Source organism: Leptonotus elevatus, chromosome 2 (assembly GCF_054856555.1).
Source record: "Leptonotus elevatus isolate MCC_2025b chromosome 2, RoL_Lele_1.0, whole genome shotgun sequence".
Lineage (NCBI taxonomy): Eukaryota > Metazoa > Chordata > Actinopteri > Syngnathiformes > Syngnathidae > Leptonotus > Leptonotus elevatus.
The window spans coordinates 19,030,262-19,043,018 of record NC_141240.1 but is presented as its reverse complement, the minus strand read 5'-3'; the positions used below and the strand labels follow the sequence as shown (position 1 = coordinate 19,043,018).

Genomic DNA, 12,757 nt, shown 5'->3' with positions numbered 1-12,757 from the left:
TAAATCAAGGTACAAATGATATATATATATTTTTTAAATCAGGTCTTGCTGATCGATATTGATCACAACATCATCACAGCCTTTAAAACTATTTGAATAGACAGACTGAAGTTTGAACATACATAAGTGGAACCTCCAATGTTTAATGGGGTCAATTTAAAATTGAACAAAACAACAGCTGTAAAGTCATACAAAAATTCAGCATAAATCAACAAACCTTAACTTCCCATTATACATTTGCATTCAAAAGATTGAGAACACTTAATAGCTATTTTTTTCCCCACTTCCATTACGGCTGAGAACATTTCCCGTGTAGTTAAGGAAGTCCTTGGTATTAATGACAGTAGCAAACATACCAACAACATACCTGTGTTTTAGCCTGCCTGTACAACGTCTCTTTCAAAGTCTCCGACTCTAGCGAGGTGTTAAATATGTCTTTAACGTCAAAATGTTGCTCATCACTGGCTGCTTTACGCAAGCCCTCCAGGCCCTTGGGGAAGCTGGAAAGACCTTCAAGGTCCAGGAGGGAGCCCTCCTCCTCTAAACACCTGCACGCCAGCAGAAGTGGTGGGTGGATGGATCGAGAAATGGAATGCAAATGGAAGTTAATGCAAGGAGAATGGAAAGGAAGATGTTTAGTTGAATGAAGGGAAGAGAATGAGAAAAGACTAATTAATCATTAGTGAGAAAAAGGAGACAAGAAGAAAGAGTCATATGCTGTCTGGAGGGTGGGCAGACACCCTGGACTGGTTGCTAGCCAATTGAAGGGCAGTTAGGGCCCACGCTGAATCATATGCAGTATGTGTATGTAGTATAAATACACTCTTAAGACATTGGTGGGGATTCTGTCTCCGATTGGCTGTTTTTCCTTGGGTGCTGTGGTTTCTTGTTGATCAAATTAGAGGCACAAGATGGAGCCAGAGGTGGCTCCTTTTTTTATATATATATTTTTTACTACTACTGTCAAGTCATAATGACTATAACAAAAATAGATTTTCTTAAATCGCAAACTCCCTCTTTAAATCAAGTAATATATTGCTATTCCTATTCTATTACTTTTTGTCTTGTCTTTTAAAGGGCAGTTTTTGCGGTGTTATATCATTATATTGCTATCTTGTTGATTATTATTATATTAGTAACGACTGAGCAGCTGCGATTTGTTACTATATTGCTAATGGTAGCTACCTGCGAGAGTGTTCGTAGCTCATCGATAATGGAGTAGTCTCTTCCTCGTCCTCCTCCTCTTCATACGCGCGCGTTGCAACTGGAGACGGAGATTCCGGTGCCTCATCGTGAGACTTTTCTGTCAGGCTGCCTTCCTCTTCCTCCTCATCATCGCCCTCTGCTTCCTCTTCCTCCTCCTCCAGTCCCTGGAGGGCCAGCTTGGAGTTGGACAACCTGTGGCCACTCGGGTGCTCCTCCTCGACCGGGTCAGATCTGCATGCGTCGAAGGAGGAAACGTTTGAAATGGTGCCAGATGTTTCTCCACCATTACTCCCTCTTTCATTTCATGACTGTGTTGCATTCATCTCAATTTGTGTTTTAGGTACCAAATATGATTACTTGTCTCAAGCGAAACACAAAATATTGGGGTACCACCGAACAGACACTAGGGGGCGTACGTTCATGGCATGTTTATTTATTTATTTATTTTTGCTACGATCTCCTCATTTCCTCTGTATTTCCTGTGTGGAGACAGAATTGCTTAGCAGTCATATGCATTTTGTAAGGGGAATATACCAGATAGCACAGCTATATGACTTTATTAGCATGTTTTATGAATGCTGAAGGAAAGACTGAGGATGGAACTAACGCAACTAATACACAAGGATCTGGTTATTGAAAATAGTTCTGTCATCTGGAAGTGTTCAATGATGATTTTAGATGACAAACATTATCACCAGGTGGTCCAAAAGTGTATTAGTCTTGTACCCTCATGTATCTTTGTGTAATCAAACACTGCTACATGAAAAAGAACAGCAATGATATTGTATTGTCCAGCGAATGCACAAACAACATGGGGACTAACATTCTGTCAGGGGGCACTTTTCAAACAGTGTCGCCACATGACTAATTGGAACCACCTTTGGAAAAGCACCATTTGCTTTACTTTGCAGTAGTATTGTATTTGGATAAAAGACTATATCTGATCAGTTCGATGCTATTCTGACCTGCCATCTGCACAATCTCCAGCCAGAACCCTAGCTGCCCCCTCCATCAGCCTCAGACCACATGACATCACTCATGATATAATTTCCTGTGGGACAGCAAAGTTACCCCTTCCTTTTTCTGCCACACAGTGGGCATTTATCAAAACAGACAGGATCACCTCTGGGGAGGCGAACACAGGGATCGGATTGGGTCATATGCTGCGGGTGGGTAAACATGGTGAGATGGACTCCTCTTTCAATCTACATTAAATATCACTATAATCAAATTGCTAGGCTGTTTAGCTGGGAAAAAGTCCAGGGAAAGACGTGTAGCTCTGACATGGGGGGGCCCTGGGTTTTGTCATTTAGTCTAAACATGTCAGTGGGCTGTTTGGGTTAGCAGATGGGGGGTATGGGTACAAGGGGAAGGATAGGGGGGTTGAAGAGCTCCATCATCAGTGGATCTCCTGGATAAATGCCTCAACCTGAGCCCCCCCTCCCCTTTATGGTTCTAATTGCCAGACCGAGTCCCAGATGAAGGGCCAGCTCAAAACGTATTCCATCTCAACACACAAAGCTGACTGAGCATCTCTTCCACGCCCACTTTGGAGAGCGGTGTATATTTTTGTTTAAAAATAAAATCTCCGCCATGACTTGTACTATATGTATAATTGCACTGAAGCTCGGTTGCAAGGGCAGTTAAGAGCGATTATAGATAGTCATGCATGAGCGTGTGTTTGGAGCTTGGCTTCAGTCACTCAGAGGGGAGAATAAACACGGAGCTGTCTGGTGGGTGGACAGAAAGCACAACACTTAGCCTGAATTACTGATATTAAAACGTCAGGCCGCCTTGTTGTGGATGAGACTCGGTATTGATCCCAGATGGCAGCCAGGCTAAACTACCGCTGAGTCTGCTGGCCAAAAAGTGTGTTAAGAGGAAAGAGATGACGATTGAGGGATGGTCTGTGAGACTGTGTAAAAACAGGAACATTTTTGTCATTGAGAGTTTAAAAAGTTTCAAGTTTCCAGATGACAACGTTATTGAAATAAGCTTAGACGTACAAAAATGACTGAAATCGCCGTAATAAAAATGCCAGGCCAGTAGTTAGCTTGTCACTTTGGGAAGGAACACGATCAACATGCACACCAATTTCTTGTCATCCTAGATAAAACAGTTTTTGAGTAGTCATGTGAATAAGGAGTAAGCCCATTATAACTCCACTGGATGCAGTAGCGATGCAGCAAATGTACACTCCAATGAAGAAGTATTATTAGCATCAATGCTACAACTTTGGTGTGTTGCACACAATGAACAATTACTGTTTTGACTGCACATGCATTATTATTTTTAATATTATTTATTTTTAATTAAACCAAAAACTGGAATGAAATTAAAAACTGGTCTTGCGTAAACAAATGAGGCGTTTTTAAGTTTTGTTTTTAGCATTAGCATTTGCAGACAGGCAGAAGAAAAGTCCTTTGTGTGAGGACTTCATTAGCTTGAGCTATAAATAATAATAAAAAAAATCACACAAGTTGAGTGAGAATGTTTTTGTTTGTTTGTTAACAAATGCCAGAAATCAACTCACACCTTTCCTATTGACAATTCCAAGCATACTTCACATGTCAAAATGGCGGTCTACTAGGTGAAAGGAAGATCTCCGCTCATTTAAAAGCATTGGACTTTGGATAGTTTTATTTTGATTTCTGAGGATTATTTTGATTTCAAAATGTGATGAATTGTCATTTGACTACTATAACAATCTTTCTGGTTTGTATACTAGCTTGGTGCTACAGGCAAAAGCAATACAAAACGCTGTTTATTTTCACTGTGTAGATGAAGCATGTGTATTGCCTCACATTACGGAAATATCAGAAATAGTCAATGGTCTCTTGAGGCCTCCCTGATTTTATGTTTTTTGGATTTGTTGGGGTCTGGATGTTTCTTGGGCTGGGGAGGAGTTCTGGTGGGGGGTGTCTGGTCGGTGCTGGATTTCACCTTCCTTGGTTTTCTTCGGTCCCCTCGGGTCTCCTGGTGTTCGATTTAGGTGAACGGTATGAGATTTTTTTTTCTAATAGGTTTTCTGGTGAGCTAACAAACACACGCACGCACGCACGCACACACACATACTCACCCACACACACAAAAAAAAAAAAATGTATGTATGTATGTATGTATATATGTATATATGTATGTATATATGTGTATATATATATATATATATATATATTTAAAAAAAAAAAAAAAAAAAAGAGCAATGATGATGACATTTCCGAATGAACAATACTGAGCTCTTAAAAAAAAAAAAAAAAAAAAAAAAAATAGTCAATAGTAAGGCAAACTCGTAAAGCAGCATACTTAGCTTTAGATGATATGCATTCTGTGATTTTGTCACTGTCTTTATGAACTTCACAACATCTCTAAATGTCACAGAAGACTTTTACGCGCCCCAGTATGGTACCTTTGCAAAAATGTCCGAGTTATAATAAACATTTTAAATACAGCAATATGTGTGTGTGTGTCCTTATTCTTCTTGCCATTAAACATTTGTGGCACTAGAGGGCACTCATCACACGTGCAGAGTGGATTGGCCAGAAGAGTCAAAGAAAGGAAGAGTACATGCCCTGATCGACCAGTCACAACTTTAGGTATGGATTTACAATGTCATGGGACCCAAAACAAGGACTGTAACCAAAAGCATGGCTTTAAAAAGATCATTATCATGTTTTATTGAGAGACATTAATTTCATATTTATTTAGATAGTTTATTATTGTCAAGTCAAGTGTGGTTTTAGTTTTCAGTGGTAAAACTACACTGAACTACAATCACAATCATAACAAGCAATTGACTGATGAAATGTAATGGCAGTTGATGCGTACATAGGACTGGAGACTGGACGATATCAGGTGTGTTTGAGGAAATGCTTGAGGGTTTGACACAAGTTGTACAATTTGCCAATATTGTTTGTTTGTTTGTTTATTTATTTGTTTGTTTGTTTTCTTACCTCTTATCTGTGGAGCTGGAGGCCTGGTTCATCTCACTGTTGGAGATGAAGTTTCGGATTTCTGAGAAGTACGAGTCCTCCTTCTCATCTAAAAGTGCATGATTGTCAGGCTCGGAGTTTGGCGAGGAGATGGTGGTTCCTAAGTTGGAAAGCATCCCAGACTGTTGGCTCACTGGTGGGGAAAAGTGTGCAGACGTACACATCCGCGCACATTAAAAACGATGTAATGTACGCGCACGCACACAGGTAGACAGCGTATGTTTACTTGAATAATTATCAGACATATGGTACATTATAAAGTAGGGAGAATAATATGAATATTATGAGGGATAGAATCAGGATTATTATAGGAAGTCCTATTTAAGCACCGTCTAATTTCTGTAGTATGTTTAATAAAATAATAAATACATTTTTAAAAATCTGTCTGTCAACGCAATTTACACGATTTTAATGAGAAGAATGACACATAATGACCATTTATTGAGGGTTTATGCTCTCATTTTAAAATGTTAACCAAACAGATACTTTCAATGAAACTATTCAAAGGCTTATTCACTTTCAAACGTCAGCCATAGACGCAGTGAACGTGCTGGGCACCGAGAGGCTGTTTTTGGCAAAGCAGATGGAGAAGTAATAAGAAGTAAGTGTGAACTCTTGAATGAAGTGGCTTTCCCATTTTGCGTGTTAAGTTTGTTTGCTCTCACGTCACTAAACATTTTATTAAGGGCAAAATTTAACATTTTCCAAATGGCTAATGTGTACCGTTCATCAGTCAGCCCATTAACAAGGCAAGTTAAATAACTGCAATGAAGTCTCTATTAAGAGAGAGTCCTACCAGGAACGTTCTCATGCTCGTGTTTCTTGAGATGGCGGTCCAGGTTGGTTTGCTGACCGAAGCAGCGGTTGCACAGGTGACACTTGAAGGGTTTCTCCTTGTTGTGGATGTTGCGAACGTGGCGTTGCAGGTTGGACGAGATGCTGAATGAGCGGTCACAGTACTTACACCTGCAGGGCGCACAAGAGAGCTGGGTGAGCATCTGCAACACTGCTCATCAACCACTATCTGTGCATTTGAAACATGGACAGTCTCACAGTGATGATGCAATATAGTTTGTTCTATGACCACTTTTATAACTCACTACATTTGTATCTTAAAATCATCTTTCCCCATTCAAATGCATGATGCCATTATCCATTCTAGCCATCCACCCATAGAAAACAATTTGTTTTAATAAAATAATTTTAATAACAAAAATAGCACTTTATAAGAACATATAGAGTAATCGTATAATTAAATAGAAAAAATACATGGAGATGGTGGTCAATAAGCTTTTTTTTTTTTTTAACTCCAGGTTTAGCTACCATTGTGGGGACCGACCCCACACGTTCGGACCTCTTTTTGAGGGTCAAGACTTGGTTTTAGAGTTAAGGTTTGAATTGGGTTATGGTTGAGGTTAGGGTAAGAAATGGGGGTAGGCAATCATTTTTGATGGTTGGGATTAGGGGAAGGGGCTAGCAAATGCATCAAGTCAATGAGATGTCCCCACAATGATACAAAGACCAGTGTGTCTGTCTCTGTGTGTGTGTGTGTGAGAGAGAGAGAGAGAGAGAGAGAGAGAGAGACAGACAGACAGACAGACAGACAGACGGACAAACACAAAAGACAACTGAGGGACAAGTGGAAAACAAAACAGGATAGCAGAATCCACTAGACGCACAGATACACTGCAATGCACTTGAGCAGTTGGCATTGAGGGTATGCCTTTGCTCAAGGGCACCTTAGCAGTGCTTACAGAGACGGAGAGAACTCATAGTTCCGACTTAATATTTTGATCTACAGTGGGTTTGCAACCGTAACCTTCCAGTCCCCAATATTTACATAACGGGCAACTCATTTCCATTCCCCACATGAGAAAACAAAAAAAACAATACATGACGTCAAAATACCTGTAAGGCTGTTCGCCTGTGTGCGTTCGCAAGTGTCTGGTGAGGTTTGCCGAGCGAGGGAAGATTTTCCCACAGTACCTTGATGGGAGAATGGACAGAATAGCAGGAAGGGGAAAGAGCAGCAGAAACGAATATTTATTTGACCATCCTTTGAAAAAAATGTCATCAGCGACAACGTGTGTCACCGCAGGGCGCTGACCTGCAGGCGTAGCGTTCCTTGCCCTTGCGAAGGATGGCATCCGAGAGCGAAGGAGGAGGTGAGCGGAAGTTGAAGAGTGGGTGAGCCGAATGTTGCAGTGAATTGGGCGGCATGTCCAGTTTTAGTGCACCAAAGCTTTCCAGTTTTTCTGTCATGTTCTCCATGGCAGACATCTGGAGGGATGATGAGGAGGCGATGGTTTATTTCCGGTATTTTACATGAGTTGAAGATACAGATGCAATGAATAAAAACAAAGACAAAACGTTGAATATTGAATGGTGCCATTAGGGGGAAAGTGAGCTGTTGTCAAAAATACGCTCGCACAAACAACCCTCGCGTCTCCCTCTAGCCTCTTCTTTATTTGCCACGTCTTCACGCCTCCACTCAGGCTAGCAAACTAAATGAGTCATTCAACAGTTGAGTATGATGCTGCACAATATAGTTTGAAATAACCCCCAAGTGATTGCTGTGTCCCTCCCGCGAGAAGCTTGTGAACAAAAGGGAGGTGGGGGGGGGGTTGATAGTTATGTAGGAGTTTATTTGCCAAAAACAGCTTACATCCTTCCTTTTTTAGTGAATACGGGACGGGAGAGACGCAGGGACAGACACTCCGTCTCAATGTGTTTATTCACAGTCTGAGAACAAGCAAAGGGCGGGCGGGTAGTGTTCCGATTTTGTCATGAGACTGAATTAGAGGTGGCATTGTTTTTGGATCACTGGGTAGCTTACGTGCTTAGATACAATAAGATGACTAAGTGTCCTGAGAAAATTTCTCATTTCAAGATTATAACATGGATTTTGCAACACAGAAAGCTTTTATCTCATTTAGAGGCAGGTTGGTGAACAAATGGTTTGTTTGTTTTTCTCGGTTAGGGTTAGTAAATAATAATACATAAATAAATAAATAAATAACCCTAACCCCCACAAAGTTCTGAGGCTTTGGGGTTCTAATCTTGGCTTTGGACTTCCTGTGTGGAATTCACATGTTCTCCCCGTGCTTGTATTGATTTTCTCCTCCTACTCTGGCTTCTTCCCATATCAAGGCAAATCAACATCACTATGAAATATTTACAGAATTAACTATTTTACTATTTTTGTTCTATATATTAGGTGTTCTATATTTCAATTTATTTCAATTGTGATACCACTCATAGAAGAATGCAGCGATTCCATCTGTCCACGTATGCTCCAGATGTGTGTACTGTATTGCAAAGTCATAGTTGATAGAGGACACAGATTTCCAGGTCAGATTTTAAGCAGTTTCCCCAACAAGAGCCCCTTATTCTCCTGGACACAAACACAGGATGTCCTTGATGGACACGCTGCTATTATCTAGCCAGCCAGTCCACAACGTAGAAAAAAGAACAACTTGGAGGGAGTTTAGGTATGAGCTGGCCTGTGGGCTCCCACTCCATGAAACAATGCCATGGCTAAGATTAGTGAGGATACCATTCAAATGCTTACTATTCATTAAAAAAAGTTTAATACTATCATTCTTTGCAATCAAGATTTGTAGCGGCAGCGAGGGTCTGGGGACAGTCGAACAATGTGAGTGATTATCAAAGGGCTGCAATAACAGGCTGTGTCTTCTGAAAAAGGTAGAAGTGACGAAGTATACAGGCGCCATTCAATAAACAAAGGAAGAAGTCATACAGCCCTTGAGAACATAACATCAACAGTGTGGAATGATGGCGCATGGAGCCCTATCAATTCAGATCGTAGCAGCGTGGGAGGGAGAAGAGACGGATATTCACATAAGGTATGTTTTGGCGACACTAATGATACTTGATCGCATCTGGTAATTAGGGACGGACTGGGAATGATATTCGGCCCGGGAAAATATTCGTCAATGGGGGTGGGGGACTACCTGCGGATGGAAGAGCTGTGGTGAAGGCCTGAGGAACTTCTCCTTCAGAGCTCCTACAGGGTCAAGTAGCTTCCTTTTCTCCACCCTGCTGGACCAACACCAAGGCAGAGGGTTACGTACCAAGGTCAGTGATCATCTGCAACGCTACTGCAACAATATTGCACATTGCACATGTGTGAGTAATCGGGGCAGAAATACCTGTATATTGGGTCCATGAAGAAAGCGGAAGGTTTGGCGTAGTGCAGAGGAGGTGGTTGGTGTGGCTGTAGCTGCTGGTGCGGTGCAATTGGGGATTGGTGCAGGGACTGGGAGTAAGGAACTGGAAAACTGGGAGTTTCCTCCTTTATGGACGCTCCCTTTCCAACTCCGTAGATGTGGTTCTTTTGATTTTGCAGTTCGGCTGCCATGCCATTGTGACCTCCTCGGCTTCTGTTGTTAATACTGAGGTCTAATGGTTGTTCCTCGCTGCTTGATATTACTGAAGAGCCCCTGCTACTCCCTGTATTCGTATTTGGGTTTGAGGGGTTAGATGGAGTTGGAGGAGATAACTTGGTCTCTTTAGGCTTTGTACTGAGATCAAATGGTGATTCTACAGCAGGGACAGGTGTGCCAAGTGCACCAGAAACCATCTTATGTAGCTGCTCACGAGGCGACTTGGGATCGCCCTTAAAGAACAGGCCAGAATTGAGGGCACCTCGGTCAGTGCTAAAGGGGTACAGGGAGTTGTGGAAATTGGGTAGGAACTGGAAGGGAAACATGGAGTGGTACGGCAAGGGACCCATCTTCTTCTCTTGATGAAGACCTATCAAGCCAGGACCAAAATATTTCTCAGCGATAGAAGCAATGGCTTTGATGGAATCGGTGGTGGCTGTGTTAGCATTTGTGGTGGTGGGTGGGAGCGCTTGCTCATCAGGCGGCGGAAAGAAAGAGTGCTGTGCTGACAATGAAGACAAAAAAGGACGGTTAATGGAGAGGTTCCCTGAACTAGACACCGCTGGAATCACTGCATTGTTTGCATCCTCAAACTGGTGGCCATCTTGACTTGATAGGACCACCGGTGGCTTTCTTCTTTTGCCATTGTGCTCACGTTCACTATCTCCATCACTCTCCAGGTCCGAGCCATCACCTGAGGCCGTACCAGTTGTGGTGTCCAAATCTGTGCCGCTTGTAGTGTTAACATCTTCCAGGTCGCTGCCATCTGAAATGTCTGCCATCTTAGATTTAGTCTTTACCTCTCCACCAGAGGACAAATCCGGTTTACTCTCGCTATCTTTGTCCTCAGCCAGACTGACACCATTGCCTACATTACTGTTTGTCGAGCTAACTAAAGACAATGGAGGGCCATCTAGAGGACTCTGAGGCAGCTTGACTTCTTGAGTGCTGATACTAAGGGGCGTCTTCATCATTGGACTCGCCGGCAATAGCGGTGGTCGTGGATACAATGACGGAGGAAAGATGCCTGGGAAACCATGTGGGAGGGACGGGAACCCATGGGGTCCTGGGGAGAACGCCAAGCCAGCGTGAGGGTGAGGTCTGGACGGGAAGTAGTCAGTGAAGCCTAAACCTGAATGGTTCAGACCAGTTAGGTGAGGATGGTGGGACTTGGCCTTGGCCATTATAGGACTGGAGCTCATGGGGATACCAGGATTGAACATTCCTGTGGGAGAGCCGTAATGGTTCTTGCCCTCGCAGAAACGGCGGTGCTTGTTTAGGGAGGAGGTAGTGCTGAACAACTGACCGCAGTCCTTACACTTGATCTGAGTGCGGCAGTCGGCGTGCATACGCTTGTGACGGCAGAGGTTGGAGAATTGGGTGTAGGATTTGTGGCACACCTCACCTGGAGGTACAAGAAGACGCAGCCCATCAGGGCCTGGTTAAACCCTTTTTAACACTGTCACTAACTGTGTAAACCAAATTAACCACAACATATGGAAGCAATACATGTGAATGGAAATTCGGGGTGAAGAAAACCAGAAGCTAAGACTCCTAAAGTCCATAATTGTGAAATTTAGTCCATCATCTATCGTTGGGCTCATGCCTTTGGTTCGGAAGACTCATACAATATCAAAACTGTAAACGAAAGACTCCTTATAAAGTACAAGGTAGCATCAAGAGACTATAGACATTAAAGTAAAACCATACAGGACTCTCACTTACAGATAAAAGGTTTGACACTGCTGTGAATGTGCTTATGCTGTTTGAGGCCTGATGAAGTAGCAAAGGTCTTGCCACACTCGGGACAAGTGTGAGCTCGTGCCCCCACGTGTTGGGAGCGGATGTGACGCTGTAGGTTGCTGGGATCTGTGAATACCTGTCATGTAAAAAAATGGATACAAATACAATATTCAGCATGAATTTCATTGGCACCTCTGACAAATTATTTCATTAAAATTTTGCACACTTTTGCTGCAACAGAATTTCTTTACAGCTCTTTAGGATTGACAATGAAACCAAATAGAGCAGAATTTCTGATCAGGAAAAGCCTGAGTGTCCAGTGCACCACTTACGTGCCGGGTTTGCTGTACCTTATCACAATTTTCACACTCAAAGCGCTTGCCGCTGTCATGTGACATCTGGTGACGAATGAGGTTGGACTTCCAGTTGAAAGCTTTGGGACACTGGTCACACTTGTACTCCCGCTCCTCCGTGTGGACTATCATGTGCTGGCCCAGACTTCATGTGGGACAGGACAAGCACAATGAACCAAACTGCGGATTTTCAATTCTTTGTGTAAACTTAATGGAATGGTTGTGTCACAATTTGGTTCACCTGTACTCATTTGGGAAGATCTTCTCACAGTCTTTGCACTCGTGTACGGGCTCGTCGCTGTCCTCCCGCTCTTGTTTGAAGTCTTCTCTGAGGGTGTCAAATATGGAGCCCGCACTAGAACAGGAATATTTCTGGTGTCTCCGCAACTCGAGCGTTGATGAGAACAGCTCGTCACAGTCTTCACAGCGGTACATCTGCTCATCTAAATGCACAAAACACAGCTGCCCAGTCAGTACAATAGCCTAAACAAATACATCTTAACCCTTATACATCAAATTATTTTGCTGTTGTTTTCAAAATTTACCTTGACTCTGAATTACAGCACATTTACTAAATGCTTATCTGTCTTACAGTATATTATATCATTCTATCTCTGCCCGAAATGACTTGCATTGAGATAGGGCAGGGTTGTGCAACCTGAAGCTACTTGCGGCTTTTTAGTCCCTCTCCTGTGGCTCCCTGTGGATCTCTAAAACATTAGAATATATTAATATTTTTTTCCAAAGTTATTTTCGTTTTTTAGATAAAATATTATTCCAATGAATTAATGATTAAATAAAAAAAAATATAAATATATATTTTTAAATAGAGTACATATTTTTAAAAGTTTTTTAAAATACCTAAAAATTTCCAAAAAGTGACCGTAAAATGTCCAAAAAGGAAGAGAAAAAGCAGAAAATTGCCATAAAATGTCCATGAAAAAAGGAAGAAAATAATGTCCAAAAAATGTCTAAAAAAAAAAAAGAAGCAGAAAATTACCATATGTCCATAAAATTGCCCAAAAAATGTCAGAAATTTAACAAAAAGGCAAAAAAACTC

The 12,757-nt window shown here is 42.0% G+C and overlaps 1 protein-coding gene across 5 annotated transcripts in view; it reads right to left on the bottom strand.

Annotated features, from left to right (window-relative positions):
* The window catches only part of prdm16 (PR domain containing 16), a 191,036-nt gene that overhangs the window by 3,156 nt on the left and 175,123 nt on the right, over window positions 1-12,757 (bottom strand). Inside the window, exons 6-16 of one of the 5 annotated variants that reach the window (XM_086069105.1) lie at window positions 11,939-12,140; window positions 11,677-11,842; window positions 11,327-11,480; window positions 9,368-11,006; window positions 9,170-9,257; window positions 7,303-7,475; window positions 7,104-7,181; window positions 5,992-6,161; window positions 5,157-5,328; window positions 1,186-1,437; window positions 368-548 (exon numbers count right to left, since the gene is read on the bottom strand). In XM_086069105.1, coding sequence (XP_085925231.1) covers window positions 368-548; window positions 1,186-1,437; window positions 5,157-5,328; window positions 5,992-6,161; window positions 7,104-7,181; window positions 7,303-7,475; window positions 9,170-9,257; window positions 9,368-11,006; window positions 11,327-11,480; window positions 11,677-11,842; window positions 11,939-12,140 — 3,275 coding nt within the window. Of the gene's footprint in view, window positions 1-197; window positions 549-1,185; window positions 1,438-5,156; window positions 5,329-5,991; window positions 6,162-7,103; window positions 7,182-7,302; window positions 7,476-9,169; window positions 9,258-9,367; window positions 11,040-11,326; window positions 11,481-11,676; window positions 11,843-11,938; window positions 12,141-12,757 lie in introns of those variants that run through there. The other 4 variants (XM_086069101.1, XM_086069102.1, XM_086069104.1 and 1 more) reach the window with 4 other exon arrangements.